Source organism: Sesamum indicum, linkage group LG10, assembly GCF_026168435.1.
Source record: "Sesamum indicum cultivar Baizhima isolate 11 linkage group LG10, ASM2616843v1, whole genome shotgun sequence".
In the NCBI taxonomy this organism is placed as follows: domain Eukaryota; kingdom Viridiplantae; phylum Streptophyta; class Magnoliopsida; order Lamiales; family Pedaliaceae; genus Sesamum; species Sesamum indicum.
The window spans coordinates 8,092,116-8,113,506 of record NC_142666.1 but is presented as its reverse complement, the minus strand read 5'-3'; the positions used below and the strand labels follow the sequence as shown (position 1 = coordinate 8,113,506).

Below are 21,391 nucleotides of genomic sequence, written 5' to 3'. Positions count from 1 at the left end.
GGCTTTCTGGTCACATATTCTCACACCATATTTGTTGATCAAATAGAAAAAGAAGGACCCTATGTCGAGAAACTTGGCGTAACGTGATCTCAATTATTAAGCATAGATGCCTAGCTTAGATGGGAACCGACACCTAATTTCATGCCCTAGACTAATGTTGGAAGACGGTAGATGGGAGGACCCTACCCATATGGACTCGAGAGCCTAAATGTTCACATAAAAATTCACCTAGTCTCCAGTGCCATGGACCGTTGCTAGACGGCCACCCATAATGACGAGCTTTCTTGATTAAAGGTTAATCAAGAAATATTAATTAAATTAGATTTAATTAATAATAGTGTTGGGCACTAGCCCAAGTCTAGCTGAAAGGTGAACCTAAAAAGTCACATACAAATCACCAAGAAAGAACAAAGAACTAATTTAGAATTAATTCCAAAAGATGTAAGTAATTGGATTACTCATACATGGGGGTCTATTGGATGGATAAATTGGACTTGTCTTTATTTAATGAAAGAATTGAATTCCATTAATTAATAGGAGAATTTGGGCTTGAGAATTTAATTGGATTAAATACCTAGTGAGCTCAATTAAATAAATTTTACAAAATTAGATTTAATTAAAATTCATTAGGCCTTGAATTTATATTACATAAAATTGTCCCAATGATTAAGGCCACAAGCAAAATTGATGGAGGAAAAGTTGAGCAAAGAATTGTATTTTTGGAAACTGCTAGTTTGGTCATAGTTAGACTCTTCTCTAGGTGGAATGGATTGAAAAGTTATCTTATAGATAATAGAAGATATCTAAACACATTCTTGTTTATCTATTTAAGTATATATAAATATATTTTGTGTATGATTATTAGGGTAATAATTCATTACACAATACAATACAAAAAAAAAAAAAACACGACTCCTCCTCCATCACCTTGTGTTTGGCCACCCCTCTCATCCCACCTAGGGTGAGTTTTTCAATCTTGATTTCTTCTAGCAAACGAATCAAGGTTTTATTTTTTGGTATGGTGTGGATCATCTTTGGATGATTCCTACGTCGGAATCTCGGGCGAACATTCAACAAAACTAACTGGTTGAAAGCTCGAAATTTAAAAGGTAAATTTCGATTTTAATTTATGCTTCTACTTTCACTTTTTCGAACCATAGCCTCGTTTGATTAATTTTTATTGTTGTATAATTTTCATACTATATCGAACACCCTGAAACTCCAAGGCTATACCCCTTGGATTTATTTATTTTGCGCTTTAAATTAATTGTTGTATGCGTTTTATTTATCCCTTCCACTAGGACGTTCCCAGTCCGTACCATGCGATCCTTTCACATCCGTATCACCATTGGGTCATTCTGCAATCGTATCTCAGTGTTTAGATCTTTATATTTGAATATTATCTCTTCCTTCGGCTCCACATTCAATATCAGTTCTTTCCTTTGATCTGATCGAGTGTTTCTTTCATATTTCTGCTCATTGTCCTTGAATCTCCTCCTATCGGTGCCCCCACAATTGTACGTATCACCCTTTTCACAGGGGCATTTTCTCTAGCTCCTACTTCTCTCCTTTCTTCTTTTTCCTTACCTTAGAGTCTATCCCTACTTCTTGACTGACTCCGCATTCTCCTACTACCAACCTTGCGATCCCTCTCTCCCCCTTTAGGCTCAAGCACACATTACTTAAAGTAGCCTTATCTTACCAACATTTCTATCTCGTCTTTCAGGTTTCATGCTCCCTCTCTCAATGGAACTCGCAATATTTGTTCAAATGTTTTTGGCTGGTGTGAACCTAATATGCTTCAGCCACTCCATTAAATTAGACTTCTCAACAATCATTAAAGCTCTATCCCTATCGCCAAAGGTATGTACTTGTGAAACTTCGGTTGGTATTGTAGCTCTCGGTCCTTCTCCGATCTCATTCGCATGTCCCTTCCTTCTCTTGTGCAATCCTCACTCTTGCATGCAACCATTCTCCATATTTCATCGGATTCGTCTCTTCTTCATCTATATATTTCTGTGCCATCCTCATTAACTGCTCTATATCCTCTGGTGGATCACACGCGAGGGCTGACACAAAGGGACCTATTTTTAACCCATGAATTAGGACGCTTACCATCATGTCAGATCTTGAACCTCCAAGGTTTCATTTTAAACCTCACAATAAAGTTGTTCAACGATTCATCCTCCGTTTGTCTTACCGCAAATAGGTACGTTGCTTATCGTTTCTGTTTTCTTTTGCTTGTAAAGTGAAAAGCAAATTTCTGTACCAATTGTCTTATGTCTCCACACTCCCATTTAGTAAACCGTTCTTGGGCTTTCCCTATAAGAGTAGTAATAAACAACTTAGCATTAATAAGATTGGATTGACCATACAAATTCATTACCAACCCGAAAGCTACCACATGTTCTTGAGGATCCTTCATTCCATCATACTTAGGTAAGTCAAGCATTCTGAAGCTTGGATCTGCCACCTCAACGATTTCTTGTTTGAGAAAGGAGAATTCCTATTCTGATCCACAATCTCTCCTCGCCTCTTTTTTAACTTATCAATTTGCTTGCCTAATCACTCAATTTGTCATCCCACATTGTCAACTTCCGCTCTTGGGATTCTTGGCTCTCTTCTTTTTGCCTTACCTTTCTTAATAGACCCACCTTAGAAAATTCAGTTTCATGGAATTTTTCAGGTTTCTCTCTATTTGCGATCTCCTGTGGTTCCTTTTCTATCTCCTTTTTTTTAAATAACTGGTTTTTAGTTGCTTCTCGTGCAATAAGTGTAGCGGTTCTTCTCTCATATTCTATTAATGCATCTTTGTCTGCCTCCTCCATTAACCTCTGCAATTCGTTTCTAGTTAAATGTACAGTTTGATCTCCTTGTCTTATTGTATCTTCCTCTGCTCCACTAGCCACATCTCTCGATGTTTCCTCCATCTCTCCTCAATAGGCGCTTCTTAGGATTCCCACAGACGGCGCTAGATAATCAGGGTCGGAATATGCCAACCCACTCAAGTCTTGAGCTCACAGCACCCCTCTCAGATATCGCAGTGGTCCATGAGAAGAAAAAAAACGTGAGGCTAGTCGAGTTCGTCCCCGACTATGACCCTCCAACACCTCAAGTCAGTTCGAGTTCGAGATGTAAGGTCAGTGATCTAAAGCAATAAATGAGTTAGAAAATAATAAATGAATCATACAATAAATGCTTTGGAGGGAGGGTATTTATAAACCCAAATGTAGTATACTAAGTGGGCCACATGTTGTCACATCAGAATCCCTAATGTTAGAGATTGTGTGGTAAGATATTGGACATATCAGTCAGGTCTGGATACCGGTATGATGGAGCCGGTTGGGTGGCGAGACACCACCCGACTAGAAACACGCGGATTTTATGACATTTTTGTTGTTCCTACCCTAAAGAAGGGCATTTTTGTCCTTTTTCTTGATAAGTGGATTATACCCCCGACCAAAATTTCATTTAATATTAACCATCAAATAATCAATATTTTTTAAAAGCGTTAAATGTTATTTACCCTCTATGATATGTGAAATGAGAAAATACCCCTTACTAAAAAAAAATTTAGTAAATTACTCTTCTGTGTTCAAAAAATTAAACAATTATCCTCCATCAATCATTTAAATAGGAAGGATTTGCTACATTTTCTAAATAGACTTTTGTATCTAAAAATCCATTTAGAACAAGTTCAAAAAAGTTATCGTTATTAAAAATAGACTTTTAATAGGATAAAATTGAAAAATGTCAACTTATTAAATTATTTTCATGTTGTTAAAATGAACTTATAAATATGTAATTTATTCTAAAAATCCATTTATATTAATCTCAAATCCCATAATTTTTATAATGAATCGCCATATAGAAATTCATTTAAAATATATTTCCGAAAAAAAAGTTTTGGGCTTTTTTTTATTTAAAAAAAAAAAGAATTTTGATTAATAAAAGATAAAAAGAATTAACTCACTTATCTCAACTAAAAATTTTGAGAAGAAATTACTAAAAGTTTGGGAGATAGTCATGATGGTTTAATTAATTTGAATATTAAATATTTTTCATTACATACTTTTTGGATTAAACTAATTATGTATAATTTTTAAATCATATTTGGTTAAAAATATAGATGTAAGATATACCTATTTTATATTTTATCATGAAATTTTATATTATATACAGTAAAACCTCCATAAATTAATACTCTATAAATTAATAAACTCTTTAAAATAATAAAATCTTTCGGTCCCGATTTGGGCCTTTGTAAAAAATCAACAAATTCGATAAGATGATAAGATAATAATTTTTCGAAAAATTTCTTTATAAATACTAGGCCCCATTAAAATTTTAAATTAATAATTTGTAAATATTACAATTATAAATATTATGGTAATTTGCTAAAATATGAAGTCTGTACTGGTTTACGCATTTGATCATTAATGGATGATTTTGTGATGCCTTTTAGATGAGAAGACATGGTTGGGTGTTATGAATTATTTTATTTTCATATTGAGATTTGTATAGTATATGTTTCATTCATCATGCATGAATATATTTAATTGGTTATAATAGTTATTTAAGTGCAACGAATTGATGTAAACATGTATTTAAGTAATTCCAATAAATTGATACATGCGTTTATGAATATAATAGTTAATTGTATACAATAGATTGATATTATACAATGAATATATTTAATTAGTTACAAAGAATTGATTGGTTCATGAATATAATCAATGAAACATATATGAATTCATTTATTTTCAATACATATGTATTAAATTTGCTGAATTTAAAATGTCTCTCTTTTAATTAATAAAATACTAATTTATCGATAAATTAATATCTCTCTAAATTAAAAAAAATTTCATGGTCCCAAAGTTATTAATTTATAGAGGTTTTACTGTAGTTGTTACAATGTCGTGTTGTGTCTTAATTTTTCTATATTTTTTGTGTTGCTGTATCCATATCATACCGTATGCATGTCGTCGTGTTGTGTTCGTGTTCATACATTATAGATAAACTAACATGTTACATTTCCCAAAAATAGAAACTTCAAAAGTAAAAAAATAAATTAAAAATATTTTCAACAAAACAAAACATTAACGTCAAGAATGTGTTTGTGTGTTAAAAAGACTTTTTTGTTTTATGTTAGTATAGCTAAAATACTTTCCCATATTTCTTTATGTTATTTCCTAAAAAACAAAATTATAATTCATTACAGAAAAAATGATAAAACAAAATGAGAATATGGAATTTTGTCAATATAACGGCGTTAACCATTTTTATTCTGAAAATTGATTTATCTTTAGCTCTCCAGCAAGAATTAAGAAACCCTTGGCCGGACTCTCCATTTTGATGCTAATTCGACATACTTGAGAAATCAATAAATTCATAAAGAATTGAAACCAAAAAAGTGTGGTGATGGAGGATTTTGAGAAGAAGGTGTCCATATCAGAACCTGAGACCAGCACCATGGAGATTCAAGTTGAAGATGAAAATGGGTCAGAAACTAATAGAGCCTCAAAGACAATAACATCGTTGCTCCGTAGATTCCTCGCTGTTCAGCAGCGCCGAGCTCTCGCTTATGCCCGCCTTAAACGGTACCCATACTGAATGTCTGGAATAGTTGCGGTTTCTTTTCCAATATTGATTTTGTAGACTATAGGAGGTTGGGATTTATGGATAAAGGAGTATTGTGTGTGCATGCGTGTGTGTGAAGCTACTGTATGAAGGACCCATTTTGCAAAGTACAATTGATGGAGCCTAATTCGGGCATCCCTAAATAAGTATGTGTGAATGTGTGTGGGTATGTTATGATTCAAATTGCATGTATATCACTTCTATCCCGCGTTATGATTGTCAGGTATTTAGCATTTTGAGGCAGGATCAAGTTATATATGTGGTTTGTGAAAGCAATAGTGCTTCTAGTTTATGGACATTAACGAATTCTGACAGTGCTATAGAACAATTTTAATTCTTCTTCTCAGTGGGTGTTCACGAGGCTTTTCAGTCGACCTGTTAGTGCAAGAGTACATGAAGCAATTTATTCTTACAAGGAAGAAAAAATGAGAGAAAAAGGGAGAAAAGAAGATGGCTTTTATTTGTAGGTTCCAACAATGCTCAAAGTAACAAGCCAGCTTTCTTCTCTGAAACATGTTATACTGATAGCAGATGTTTTTGTCTATATACCTTTTGGCTTGTTTTTTAATATTTGGATAGCTTTGCTTGGTTTGCAGCAGTTATATATATTTTAAATTGTTCTCACTTGTTTTCTCTTTCATGTGTGTGCCAGGGGATTTGAAGATTACATGGTTTCAGGGGGTGAATTAGCGTACCAGCAGCTGTGCAGTGAGATAACTCTTGAATTCAATGATTGTTCAAAACAGGTCAGTGTCATATATTGAGAGTTACAGTGACTGCTTGGTTGATGCTAATAAAAGTCAATGTCAAAGATAACTAAAAAGTTGAAGAAGACTTATGTGTCTCCACCCATTCTCCTATTTTAAAAAATTCTTATCTAATTTATGAATTTGTGCTTCCAGTACCATGGAGTAATAGCCGGTTGTGTGGTGTTTGGAAGCATTTGTTCTTTGAGTTTCTTAGTTGGCCTTGGTGCTCATTGTGTATGTGAAAATGCCTTCATCGATGTAGGTACTTGAAATGGAATCTCTATTCGTTAGTCCTGATTGTTGCAGAGAGGATCTAGCTCGCTTGCTCAGATCAGTTCAAGCACAAGAAAAGGAGAAATTGCATTTGGTATATCTTCCTCATTGCAATTGGCTTTTATTATCTTGTCTTGCCTTCTTGGAAAATTTTGAAATGCTTTTATCTACTATGACTTTGTTGAGGTTTCTGATTTGTGCTTATATCCAATATTCTAGACAATTATGCTGGTTTACGGATTGCTAGTCAGTTGTGGAAGTACATGTTAACTTAGAAAGAAATTTATGAATCTCTTCCAGTTTGTCATTCTTCTTGTAAGAAGTCTAGTGATGTCATTCTGTCTTTTGTATGTGCCTTCCTTTCCTAGTGCATTCATATAATTATCTTTGCTTTGGCTAACAAACCAATTTTCAAGGTTTTGATCCAAACATCAACTCTTCCATCTTTATAGTTGGATTTTTTCATATTCTGTGCGCTGACACTTAATATATAGTAAACGCACACTGTGTGTCCTGGTAATATAGTTTATAATGACTTTGTAGCATGTTTGTCCATTTTTGTACTATTTCATCTCCCTTTGTGACAATTAATACATGAAATGCTTATAGATTCTAATCCCTAAGCTGTTTCAAGAAAGTCTCGACAAACAATCTTATGCTATTAGTCATAAGTCCATGCGATGATAAAACAGTGATGACCTGTACCAAAAAAGGCCTTCCAAGAAGTTGCACCCAAATGCTTGTGTTATTTGTTGGCAAATGGTTACATTTTTTGTCAGTTAGGACTCCTCACTACTTTTGGTTCGTATTGTCTTTCGATAAAATGTTTCTTTATGGAACATCAATCAATAATTGAATATGTATCTTATGGTCTAGTAGATGGGATAATGTACGAAAGTTAATTCACCCCTACGCTGAATTACGGATTTTCTGGGCTAAATTTGACGCTCTTCAACAGTTCATGCTTTATACCTTAATAATCTCTGTCTTCTTCTAGCGAACCCATTTCCATGTCCTCTGCAGCCTATTGTCGTGTGCTTATTTCTTTGTAAAAAGATTAGAAATAGAAGTTATGCTTTAGTTAAATAATGAGTTTTGAACTTACATTTTTCTTTTGTGATTGGAGCTCAATATGTTGTAATATGATTGGTTATTTTCTGGTTCAGATGATGATTTAATAAAAAAATCTTGGTCAATTTAATATATTTTTCGAATCGAAGATCCTCAAGTGTGTTGATGTTGATTAAATGGACTATTGAGTAACAGTTGACACAACACGACCTAACTAAGAATTATGCACCATAAAATAATTCTTGATTTGGAAGTTTTGATGATGTTTTAGTTCAACTGAGTGATCATTAGTACAAAGTGGATGTTTGCTAAAGATTTCTTATTAATAACTTCTTTTCTTTGAACAACATACGATTATGATAGAAACAAGTTGCAAACACCCAAGTTTAATAGAATTTAGGGTTACTTACACCACCCTCCCCTGAGGTTGGGTATAATTACATGTACATCCCCTGTGGTTTGGAATATTGCATGTACTTTTGATGTTTGTTTCCCAATTAAATAGATCCCCCCGTAATTAAAATTGACAAAATTTGTTGACATCAGCAATAAAGTGAATGAAATTTCACATTTCCGCTTACACCCTTGACCTATGCTCTATTTACACAAACCAGCCATGTCTTTTGCATAATTAAAGAAACTACCTCTAATGCCAAAAAATAGGGGTAGTTTGTGTAATGATGCTAACATTTTTATGGGGGGTGTGTAAGTTTTCAAAAAAGTAAGTGGTGGTTTGTGCAAGTGATAATGATATTTTGGTGGGTGTATGTGTAATTATCTAAAAGATAGGAATGGTCGGTGTAAACAGGCTATAGATTAAGGGGTGTAAATGTAATTACCCTAAATCTTTTGTGACCAAATTGCCTTTATGCATGTTACCAAACTACCTTTACAAGGGTGAAGATGTACCTACTCACATGTATTACCGTGTGAAAGGTAGTTTGATTGGATGAGATTCATTTGACTTGCAATAAGTTCGTAATAAGTCAATCAAGAGTAATATGAATTTTCATTTAACCTTTTTGCTGATGGCTGCAAATTTTGTAAATTTTAGTAATAGATAAATCTATCTGTCGGATAAAAACAAACGTCATGTTTGTGCTTGGTATAATTTCTTAAATTGCAGGAGGTCTACATGTAATTATACTAAACAATAGGGGAGAATAAAGCAGTGTAATTATCCCTAGAATTTATTAGAGGAGAAAGAACATATTTTGTCAAATATGCATAGCTATTTTTTTTCCTCAATTCAAGTATTTCTTTGAACCAAAACTTAGTAAATCCATTTTACGTTTCTCTTTGACAAGTGTTAGTCTGTCAGATGTGAAATATCTTCCAAAAAATGTAAGTGCTAAAAAATTTCTAACTAGGAAACCTCTCGTTTATATTGTAGTTTAATTTTCGTGATATTGTTGATTGCAAAAGGAAAGGACAACTGTGTCTGACTATTATTTGGTTAAATGAATAAATATATGCCTACCCTGAACCCAGTTTTGGTGGTCCATCTCACAAGCTGAAGTTGATTGCATAGATTCTATAAAACATGTTAAAAGAACATCACCTCTTTCCCTTAAATTGATTAAAGAAGAGAAGAAATGACAAGTACATTTCCATAACTTTTGATACTAAACAGTGTTGCTACTTTGCGTATCAAAGATATCTTGTTATTTAGTGTGTTTCCAACACATGTTGCTGCATGTGCTTTCAGACGGCTACAATTCAAGTGCTGAAGAAGGCTGGTCGTCCCTCAGAACGTTTGGTCAGCCATGAGAACTGCAGATTTAGGCAGTCCACAGGACATGAATGCGTGCACATCCAGCAAATAACTGAAGCTTCAGGGACAGAAGAGGCTGAAGCTGATGCACAGTATGATAATGCTCTCAAAGAAGCCATTAGAGGTGTGCAGCATGCAGTGATAGCCATAAACGAGTACTTGGAAGAAGTCAGGTATGAGATTGCCGCTCTAGCAGCTGATTAAATCCCCCTATTTAAGCGGAATATGCATAACATCTCCTCTCCTCTATGAGATGCTTTTCTTCAAGACAGTTAGTGTATATTTACCAATTTACTATACGTACGGAGGTCTGAATTCCGTGCATTTACTGATGGTCGTTAACCTACAAAATAAGGCAAAGGCCTTAACTTCTATTGCTCCCTTCCAATTGATTACATTGCAAGTTGTATTTGTGCCAGTTAAGTCAAAAATGAAACAGATGGTTACATACAATCCTTATTATTCTGATGGGATGGCAACATACCTGGTTCGACATAGACTCCAGCCTGGACCTATCCTGCTTGGGGTGGGTTTGAAGTTTTAATCGGGTCCCAAGATGGGTCTTTGATTTTGGTGTTTTGGAGGCCGGATCTAGCCCTACCCCTGCACTTTTTATATTGTGTTTTCTATATTTTTCATATTATGTATATATAATGATATGATGTATATTTACACATGTATTAAAAATGTGGTTATTCTGTTTGTTATTGATATAATGCATTTTTACTTTCATGAATGAAATAATGAGATAAAATAATTTGTAGTTTTATTACATATATGAATAACATATATTTTGAAAATTTAAAATTTTAGTGCCTATGGCATGCATTCTCATATAAATTTGCAAGTGAATATTATTTTTCAATAATATTGATACCTCAAATTTATGAGGTTACAGTAATCTTCTTTAAATTTTAAAAAATTAAATAAATACAATAATGCTTGCGATCGTAACCAGAGCGGGTCAGGATGGGGGAGTGACAGCAGCGTGCACACATGTTCACTCACATCTCTAATATTATTTTAAATATAAGTTAGAAATTTGAACTCAATATAATGAATTCTTTTACAAAAGAACTTTCTACGTGGGATGTGAAAGAGTTTGTTTAAACTCTTGTGTTATGTTTGGATTAGTATTTTGAGTGTTTGGTTGTTTTGGAGATAGAGAGAAAAATAGTGATAAGTATTGTTTGAGATATATAATATGTTTTGGATTTGTGTTTTTTGATATAATATAAGTAGTTTAAAATAAATAGTATATGTTTGATGTTAGAATTTGGGAGGCATGAATTATTATTTATTGTCAAATTATGTTTTTGAATATATATATATATATTTATTAATATAAGTGTGCATATATATAGTATTTTGTTTGTTAGTGAAATATATATAGTATATATTTTTAGGTTAAGTAATTTTCTTTGTTGAAGAATTTTTTATTACATTTTAAATAATAATTACAAATTTAATGAATAATTAAATGCAATGTAGTATTGTCTCTAAAATAATTTTGTTAGCTATATATTTGGACTGAAAAAATATAATATATAAAATTAAAATAAATTTTAGAATTAAGTATGTATTACTTCAATTTTTCAAATTTCTCAAATATTTCATTGAAACAGGAAAAATTTTGAGTACAAAAGATTTAGATAGTCTAAATTGAAAAAAGAGTTAAATGTACTGTAGTAACGTGTTGAAGATACATTTGTTAGACTTTTATATTCGAACTGATAAATTTTAATAGATAATTGAAGTAATAAAAAATACGAATTAGGTATATGGTACTGATATAGTGTTCTTAGTATATCAAACTGCTACAGTATTTCAGTGAGGTAGAAAAATATTAAATATTTTTACATAGCATTGATAGTAAATATCTTTAATATCAATACTTTCAAAAGTTAATAATTATTTTTTAGTAGTAATTATTGATTAGATTTGACATATATTATATATTAAATAATATATAATACATATAATACAAATAATTTTAAAATAAATAAATAAATCTTATTTGCTTTGGTGTGGAATGAATTTGTTTATATTAAATAAACAAACTATAAATTTAATAAATAAGTATATGCACTACATCTGTGTGTTGAAAATGATTTGATTGGCGTTTATATTCGTGGTGAAAAAATTTACTTTATAAATTGAAAAATAAACACTTTGCATTACGCATGCAATAATGATATATTGTCCAAAATTTTTAAGATTTCCCTAATATTTAGTTCAAGTAGAGAATGATGTATTTAGTCGAAAGTTAAGTAAATTAGTATTAATTAGTTAAAAACGAACAGAGGGAATATTTTTACTCATAGATATAAGACTATCAATTTTTAGAGAATTGTCTAAATCTAATTACAAATCTACACGAAAAGAATGCGTTCGACACTCACAAAATACTCAAGTAGTTGTTCCATGTTTACTGATTAAATCAACATTCGACTTAGAATTCACATAGTCGGTTACTGTATTTCTAAGGACCGTCATGCTGCTGTGGTGAGAGTTCCTATGGTTGGTGTGAGCGCGTTGTGCTGTCTCCCTCATTGTTCGTTTGGGCACCCCGATCAGACTGCACACCAAATCGACGAATGTAATTAGTCCACGATTCAATATCCCCCACTTTCGATCCGATGTCGAGACTGCGTTGTGCGGCTAATGAGGTATTGCGTGCCAGGGGTGGGCCACCATCGCCACGCACTACATGTTCCACTGCATCCCAACTAACGATGCGTGTACGCATCTGCGCCGGTGGGACAGTAGAATCCAATATGATAATGGGTGCATCCTCGCGTCCTCTCACCGAAATAAGCATGGTGTTACTACACTCACTGTTCGGTGCATCACCTTGGGCCTTAGTAGGAACACCTGGTAACATGATTGGGCCCCACACCTCATACTGGGATAATGTGGCTCTGGGTACTGATAGACCGTCTGGCCAATGAGAAATGCTGCAACAGGATCTAATGAAAGATTTGATTGCGTTGCAAATTAATATATGTAATTTGAAATGGCAATTGTTAAGTGGATGTCATCATATTGGAAATAACATGACGTACCAGTGACGCGCGTGGTCGTAGCTCGGAGGAAAACACCATAACAAATATTTCAATATCATAATAAATCGATGTTATTTGAGTGATGTCGTAAAACTGGCGAAATCGACTTTTAAACTCGTAGAATTTATTATGGACCCCCAAAATGTCTTCGTAATGCACATGCCCGATGACCCATTTGTGCCTCCGCACATGCATCCTCTCTCATGGGTGTTCGGGTGTTTTCGTCTAGTATCATCCACATAAACTGCTGCTCAATATTTAAAGTACAATGGTCCTCCTGTGGAAATCCAGCACTCTCCAGATATTTGCGATATACCATGTCTGCACAAAATTATGATTAGGAAACAGTAATGTATAACATCGTATAACGAGGAGGGTTGCAAATGTAGAAAATGTCAATTTTGGTTGAATTACTATGTCACCAATTTTTAGAACTGTAAAAAAAAAAGGCACATATCATCCTACTTTTGATTCCTACTAAATGATCCTATAACGTTAGAAGCTGAGGCAAAGTGAAGATCGAAAAATATTTTAATAGTTTAGAACTGTTGTTTAGTACTTTCATTCCTAGTTCGGATGGTGGGCTGCCCACATTTACATCGCTATGCTATCTCAAAGAGTACATTGAACTTCTAACTCAGAAGCGGTTGGATGTCCCCTATGGTAAATTGAATCCATGTCAGGAGGAGTGTCTTCATCCAATTCGTTGAATATGATATCATCATTGCTGTATTTACGGATGAAATTATGTAGTGTGCAACATATAATTACTATATCGACCTTGTGGTTTTGAAGGTAGCTCGACATCCCTCACTGTAGTATTGAAAAATATTTCTTCAGTATATCGAAATATCGTTCAATTATATTTTGCAACCTTGAATGTGCATGGTTAAACATGTCCTGTGGGGTCTGAAATCGACGACTTTGTCTCTTCCACTCAGGTAGGTGATATCTTGTTCCTTGATAAGGAGCTAGGAAACATTGGTAGTTTGCGAAACCCGCATCTACCTTATAATACTTACCTGCGTTGTCAGAAGGCACTGTCATAAGGAGAACCACTAGTACCACGTATTTTTTTTAAGCAAAATGTTAAATGGAATGTAGCTTATATATTACAGTGATCACCGATCAACGGGAATGGAAATTTCGGTCTTATCATACTGCATGGTCAAGGACCGGGGCATCGCCTGCACTTCCTTTCCACCCAGCATAGACGTAAGAGAAATTCATATCGAAATCACATATTGCTAGTATGTTCTGTGATAGGTGGCATTTCCGCGATCGATATCGGTTTTCGGTCAACTCAGGGGACCCAAGCAGGTACTAACGTCCCATCCATCGCTCCGACACAATCCTACATTGAACGCGGAATTAATTGTAATTACATGCATGAAATAGTATGCATCTGACCAGCTTGCATTAATTACGCTATGAAAAATGATGTAAAAAATGTGGTATACACCTTGAAGTATGGGTAAAAATCTTGGTTACTTGCCACCCTCAGATGTGTATTTATAAAATTCGAATGAGTTATTAGTTGTGGCGCCACTGCGCACAAGGTGAAAGCACTCGGTGGAATCTACGATGAATAGTCTTCAATGAGTGCTGAAATTGCTCCATATTATCGGGTGTCTTTTATGCATGCCGACCATCTGCATGAAAAGTGCAACCTCCTCGATTGAGGTAATCCTGGACGTCTGACCGTGCGGCAATAACCCTCTAGATGTTAATTTATTAACCAAAGCATAGAAGCACGGCTTGATCATGCGAATCTTGTCAAAAAATTGTCCTTGGTGTGGGGTTATCATTATCTCACAACCCACCCTACTCCCTGTAGTGCAGATATGTTACGTGGCATATTTTTTCTAAATAATTTTGAGTATATTAAATTTCTGAATGCGTAAAATTTCTCTCGAACATCAGATTCATTACTTGTTGGAGTCCCTGGCATCCCTTGGTTGTCGCTTGCGAAGTTAGACTCTAAAACTCCACCAACATCTAAACTTGCCATATATCCAGTTTGGCTGTATTGCTAAATAGAAACACACAAAAGGGTGGGTAAGTTACATGCAGTAGACGTCTGACGACTAAGGACATGCAAATACTTACGAGCATGGGTACTTAGTAAACTATACATGCACAAATACACATAAATTAACCAGTTTATGACAATCTTTTACCATCGGGCATTACATTCACTTGCCCAATGAATACAACCAGCAGAGTTTATTCCCGTTATTAAGACGTAAAAAGATCGTACGTGTGCTGTGATTGTGGAAGTGCTCTAGCACGGTGGTGAATACGATGCAGATCCTTAAATTTTGTCAACTCATCTACGCACCACTCAATCCATTCAGTAGCTCGGGGCCTGGTGCAGTCAATCTTCCCTTCAAGTGATTCATTCAACCTGTCTACCGTCTCGCACTTCTTTACTTGCAACTCATTGGCAACTCGTCAGAACCGACGACTGCTTCCAGACGGAGCAGCGGATGCTTGCACTGATCCTGGTGAAGAAAAATAGTCTTCCCTAGACGTCATGGGATGTGATTAAAAGAATGTTGTATTTTCGTACTCGTCTCGTGACTGACAGTTGCCCGATTGAGTGCCATTCATTTGTTTATATCTATGTGGTTGGTGCTATGGATTGTCCGGTATTGTTGGGATGACAAACGAGCAAGCCCACCAGATGCGGTGTTCTATGAGAAATTTGAGTGTATAGGTCAAAGCGTTGAAGCGCATGCTGAATAATTTTTTTATAGTCCTAATTTTCCTGCGTTCATCCACATTTTTCAGGATATATTATTAGTTTGTGAAAGAGAACGTTTGCTGCATTTAAGAGAGCCTTCGTGCAAAAATAAATGGTTACTCGAAGACAGAATGAGAGCACGATCATATGTTTACTCGGCACAACTCTTCCAAACATCTTGCCTCATCTGTTTGGTACTCCTTTCTGGGTCCCACCCTCACCCGATCCCCTTGCTCAGAATGTCGTTCAACAGACACCGAGCATGGTGCAATCTATTAAGTTTTCCGTTTAGCTGTACCGTCGTAAAAAGACAACCCTGACTCATAACTAAGTTCATTCTCTTTGTTATACGAACCCACAACGATGGTGGAAATGTAGAGGATTAGAGTCGGTATGTGATGAACTCCTCGTGCATTAACTCAATGAACACGCGTTCCATTTTCGTGTTTCATACCACTTTATCGTACCGAGATGAGTAGGAGGAACCATCATCATTTGTGTGTTGCATCTTTGTGGGTTGGCGTATATATCAAAGTGTCATAAAAAATAAGCACAATAATTTATATATCCACAATGGAAAAAAAATATAATTTACAATTTCACAATCTTTGAAATTCAACATTTGAATTTTCCACGTTATATCACTATATCAATTAATTACTACAAACTTGAAAGTAGGAGCAGGATTGAGGCACTTCGACATTTTTTGTATTTCTGTAACAGGTATTTTTTGATTTATTTCTATTAGTATATTCCTCGGAAGAAATGGCAAATTATATTATATTATTGAAAATGAAAACCAACTAATATTTCTATACCTCTCCTACATGTCATGTGAGGTGGACAAGTTAATTAGGTTAATTTTTTATGAATTATTGCTCCTATATTAATAATTGCTAATGCCTTTTTGTAAAAATTAACAAAAAACATAGTACTAGTAATTAAAAATAGAAACGACAATATCTAACCACATTAAAAAAGCTGAAAAATTATTTCGGTACTTGAGTTTTTGCATTACTGTTAAATTAACACTAAGTTTTTGTATATGATCCAATTGGGCACCAAGTGTTTTGATACATATCAAATTGATACATGAATTTTTGCAAGTGTTTGGATAGGTTCAAGACCAGATTCCAGTCCTATGTGGCTTAGTAAAATTAAAATTCATCCCCAATTCACCCGCCCTATCTCCATTCATAATATTGAAAATAAATTTAATTGTTAATATATAAATGTCACGCTTATATTCATATATATCAAAGTAAATAAATAAGCCTTTGCATGAAAATTCATTGGAATAGTCGGATAAGTATTTTATGTGATATTGAACAAGTAGCACTAGCATTATTTGCACAGAAAAAAACACATACTTCGATTACTTAGGCGTAAAATATTAATTAAACAAATATATTTTAAGTATTTGAATAGTATTATAGCACAAATATGTATTCTCCAGAATGTTGCGACTTCTAGCAAGCATTTTAGGTATAATCCATCACAGTGTTTGTAGTCTCAAAGTCATTGGCATAAGGACTAATAAGTTGATACTGAAAGATCTAATGGACCAATCCTACCTAGTAAATCGAGTCTGAATTCAAGCACAGGCGAGTGAAGAAACCAAGTTATGATGCATTTGCTCATTATAGTCAATAAAAACACAGATAATGCACGCTTGAACCCAACTACCTGTAGAAGTAACTTAGCACAGATTTAAGAATGACAGACTTTCCACCACTCGGCATGAAACATATAACAGACATTAACTAATTAACTCAAAATATATAAACCAGTAGAATCTAAACGACACAGGAATAACTGACAAGACATAGTAAGCTAATTCAGTTTCATGATAACATAATACAAAGTAGATTCAGGACAAACAAACCTTCATATGTGTGTGTACAATTGAAGCATGCACCTAGTGCAATGGAACTAAAGGATAGTTTCCTTCTAGGATATCAGAGTAATGAGCAAAGAGCATAACAATAACAAATATCTCTTCCAGAAGTTCCCCATTTGGTGTCAATATGCAACAAGATAAAAATACTGGGGGAAAGTGATATATTGACACGAATCCCTTTTAGTTTCAGCTGCTGGTTGAGGTAGGATATATTGCATTGCAAGTGATAGGGCAAAAAGTCCAAAAATATGATGCTAGTGCCATGAAATAGCATATGAAACTAAACAACATAAAATCAGACTTACTGAAATTAAAAAATGCAAGAGTGTAAGAGCCCAGCTAGACTTCAAACATTGCGTTAAAAGGATTGACAATTACCTTTTTCAGTCAATGTAGGAAGATGATAGTTCAAATATATAACAACATAGATGGAAAGTGGGATGCAAGCTACGGTTCTCTGACTACAACAATATATTCGGATACGTGCAACAAATATAATGCGAAGTTATGAAATACAACCCCTTCCCAATGCTCAATAACCAATACCAGTGTTTGAACTTTGAAGTTTAGATGGTGTATTCTTTATAGCGCTCTATATGTACGCTATATATATAAGCAACATGTAACATCTGAGACGTAGTTTCAAATTACTAAAGTTGGAACTATGAGGCATGTGAATGCAAATTTATAGAAAGCAGGCAATGAAAAGCACATAGGTAGAAAAGATTCAAAATTCAACACTGCCACAGTGACGTAGCATCAGTAAAAATAATGCAACCACTATCAATGCAATGTTAAATGAAAAAATTATAGTTGCACGATATAGCGGTGTATAGTTACTACATTAATATACATTTCAACACTCATTTAAAGAGTTCCTCAATTATTGTCCGATCTACAGTTTGCCAAAACAGTACAACACAACACAACACATCAATTTATGAAAATATGTAAAAAAAATGCAATTCACGAAATCAGTGCTAATTTTTGTCAATCACTGTTGTATAGTTGGGCAATATGTCGAAATCCATAGAATTACTTGATAATTCAAAACAAGGTGATAAATTTAAAGAATGAAACAAAGAGTCACGATTAAACAAAATCCAGCGGCTGACCGATTTTAAGGGGTGTGCGTGCGGCGCGTCCATGCTCCACACACGGTGGCACGGCCCTAACGGCTGTGTGCGATGACCGATGACGGAGACACGACCTTCACTCGTAAATGCAGCAGGCATTCTCTTCTCACGGAATGAACCTCCAAATCAACAATAGCAACCGACGGCGAGTGGCAACAGATTTGAGGCCTTGCACATGCCAAACGACGGCGGCGTTCACTCAAGTGGTTGTAACCACTGAACGCGGCAGTGACACGAACGATGGAGAAGAGGGCTCAATGGGTTGCTACAACTTGACAGAATAAAAGAGCGAAGAAAGAAGAAAAGAAAAGAAAAGAAGAAAAGAGAGAGAGGAAAGAAGAAAAGAGAAGAAAAGACACAGGATGGAAGAAAAATATTAAAAAAAAAATAACAGCTGCCATAAAAAGTAACTCATGGTCTTGAAAATTCAACTTGAATTAATGAAATTAACTTTATACATTAATAAAATAAATTTATTTACTTTCTTTCATAGTTTATACATCATATCTGGTCCCTATAAATCAAAATCTAAATATCAACATACAAAATGATTAAATAATATATTTTGTTAATTTTATATAAATCTAGATAAATATATGAAACATCAATACTGAAGGAAGTATCGGCTTGGAAAGGGCGGCGGAAGTGCAGAAAATAAAAAATTAACAAGATCAAGACGTAAAAGATCCAATCAAGGTGTGCACTCTTGGTCTTTTTGGGCAATTGTTGTATAAAAGTAATAAAGTACAGGCTTAGAATATAATAAAAAAAAATCGAGAGGATGCAAGAAACATAAATTGATATCTTACTCTCATGGTTTTCTTCACTCGGCTTCTACCATTGACTCCCTTTCAAAACCTTCCTCCATAAGGTTTCAACCTTTGAAACCCTCTACATTGTCAACACCAATCACCGAGGATCTTTCTTTTCTCATTCTAGCAAGACAAAGAAAGAGAAGGAGAAAATCAAATGCACATTATTACTTAACTGTTTCGATTTTCTTTCTTGTTCCTTCTTTGATTCAAAAAAATCAAGAAAAACAAGATGGGAAGAGTATGGCAGAGAGAGAGAGAGCACGAAATTTACTAACTTTGGGAAGCCAAAATTCACCCAATTCACCCTCCAAAATCAGCAAATCTTTTATTTGACCTAGACTAGGTGGCAGATGAGTCGAGCCGGCTCGTGAGCTTTGTGAGCCAGCTCGAGCTCGAGCTCATTAGTTTCTGTTAATAAGCTCGCGAGCTTTTTCTATTTTTTTTATTTTTTATATATATTTTTATTTTTAAATTTTTTATATATTTAATTTTTAATCAATTTTATAATCAAAATTGACCATATATTATAATTATTAATCACTATCATATATTTTATTTTGGATAATAATAAATGATGGTACTTTTATTTATAGATTTAATCTTTCTACAAAAATAAATTTAATCAACAATTTAGTAAATTATAATACTTTTTATTAATTAAAATTATTATTTAATATGACATATATAAACTTTATGTTATATCTTAGGCAAAATATCACTTTTGGTCCCACTAGATAGAGCTCTTCTCACTTGCAGTCCCATGCTTTACGTGTTCAACACATTTAGTCCCAAAATTCTATTTTTTTAACAGAAATGGTCCTATTCCGTTAACACTAACGGAAACGGCACGTGACAAGTCATCTGCCGTTAGTCAACTGGGGCAAAATATCACTTTTGGTCCCACTAGATAGGGCCCTTCTCACTTGCAGTCCCACGCTCTAAGTGTTCAACACCATTAGTCCCAAAACTCTACTTTTTAATAGAAATGGTCCTGTTCCATTAAGAACTAATGGAAATGGCACGTGACTAGTCAACAGGCAGCTGGCTGGAAAAACAGAAGACCATGCTTGTATTTAGTTTTTGGAGTGAAAAAAAGGCGCCAAAAAAATATTTTTTTGCTATTTATATATGAAAATAACCCACAAAAACCACACAATAGTTTTATCTTTTATTCATCACTTAATCTTGAGAGCAATAGGCTAAAAGATGTCACAAGCATCTCAAAATACTTCCAATATTGTGTGATGTTTTAAGGAACAAAATGTTGCAAGGTATTGTAAGACTTTTGGGGGATGTTTTGGCACATTTTGGGTTTGTAAAGTGTTAGTATTTGGCAGATTTTAAGCATGCAAAGTTTCACTTTACAACACATTTCATTAATGATCAAAATTAGTGGATTTCAGTATATTTTCTATTTTTTTTTTGCAATTTAGTGCTTTTGTGCAATTTTAGTTTTCATTTTTATTGCTTTCAAGATTTATGCTTAGACATTTAAACACAATATAAACTATAATTACTTGCAAAAAAGGCATATCCATTAGTCCTTTTACACATAATTCACCATTACTAAAAGGTCATCTAGTAATATATAAGAGGCAAAATTTCACTTTTGGTCCCACTAAATAGGGCCATTCTCACTTTTGGTCCCGCGCTTTAGGTGCTCAACACTTGTAGTCCCAAAATCCTAATTTTTTAACACTTTTAGTCCCACACTGTTAAAAACTAACGGAAATGGCATGTGACACGTCACGTGCCATTAGTCAGCTGGTATGGTCCATGTTGGTCAACGGCAAAATATCACTTTTGTCCCACTAGATAGCGTTATTCTCACTTTTGGTCCCACGCTTTACGTGTTCAACACTTGTAGTCCCAAAATCCTAGGGCCCGTTTGGTTGTGTTTTCATTTTCATGTTCAGTTTCCAACATTTAGAAATAGGTAGAAATGCTTTATTGGTTTTTGTGCGAAAACTGATAATATATTTGGATTAGTTTTTTCCAAATGTAGGTATATAGGTGTGAGAATGTTGAATATATGCATATGTATTTTTTATGTGACAGAAATTGGTTATAAGGGTTGACCAAATTGATTGAACATTTGTGTCTTTTTCTATTCATATTTATGTATAGATATATACATATATATTGTGAATGACAAATAAAAATGTGAAGAATATACTTTATTCAATACTTTATTTAAATAAGTTAGGTCTAAATTAAAT

The 21,391-nt window shown here is 34.1% G+C and overlaps 1 protein-coding gene and 1 long non-coding RNA gene across 2 annotated transcripts; one reads left to right on the top strand and one right to left on the bottom strand.

The window, feature by feature from the left end:
• The first annotated feature begins 5,284 nt into the window (after window positions 1-5,284).
• On the top strand, window positions 5,285-10,217 carry LOC105172296 (DNA repair REX1-B protein). Its single transcript, XM_011093680.3, has 4 exons — window positions 5,285-5,603; window positions 6,296-6,389; window positions 6,655-6,759; window positions 9,445-10,217. The coding sequence occupies exons 1-4, from the start codon at window positions 5,425-5,427 to the stop codon at window positions 9,712-9,714; spliced, it is 648 nt and encodes a 215-aa protein (XP_011091982.1). The 5' UTR covers window positions 5,285-5,424; the 3' UTR covers window positions 9,715-10,217.
• Window positions 10,218-11,828: 1,611 nt separating this feature from the next.
• LOC148786600 (uncharacterized) lies at window positions 11,829-18,741 on the bottom strand. Its single transcript, XR_016067754.1, has 3 exons — window positions 18,337-18,741; window positions 12,576-12,896; window positions 11,829-12,479 (listed from the first exon to the last, which is right to left on the bottom strand). It is a non-coding gene; the product is annotated as an uncharacterized LOC148786600 (long non-coding RNA).
• Between the last annotated feature and the right edge of the window lie 2,650 nt (window positions 18,742-21,391).

Bases quoted from the DNA above. Each gene is read 5' to 3' on its own strand.
- LOC105172296 (XM_011093680.3), top strand. From the start codon at position 5,425: ATGGAGGATTTTGAGAAGAAGGTGTCCATATCAGAACCTGAGACCAGC. The intron at 5,604-6,295 runs GTACCCATACTG...TGTGTGTGCCAG, and splicing joins GCTTATGCCCGCCTTAAACG to GGGATTTGAAGATTACATGG. The intron at 6,390-6,654 runs GTCAGTGTCATA...TCATCGATGTAG, and splicing joins TCAATGATTGTTCAAAACAG to GTACTTGAAATGGAATCTCT.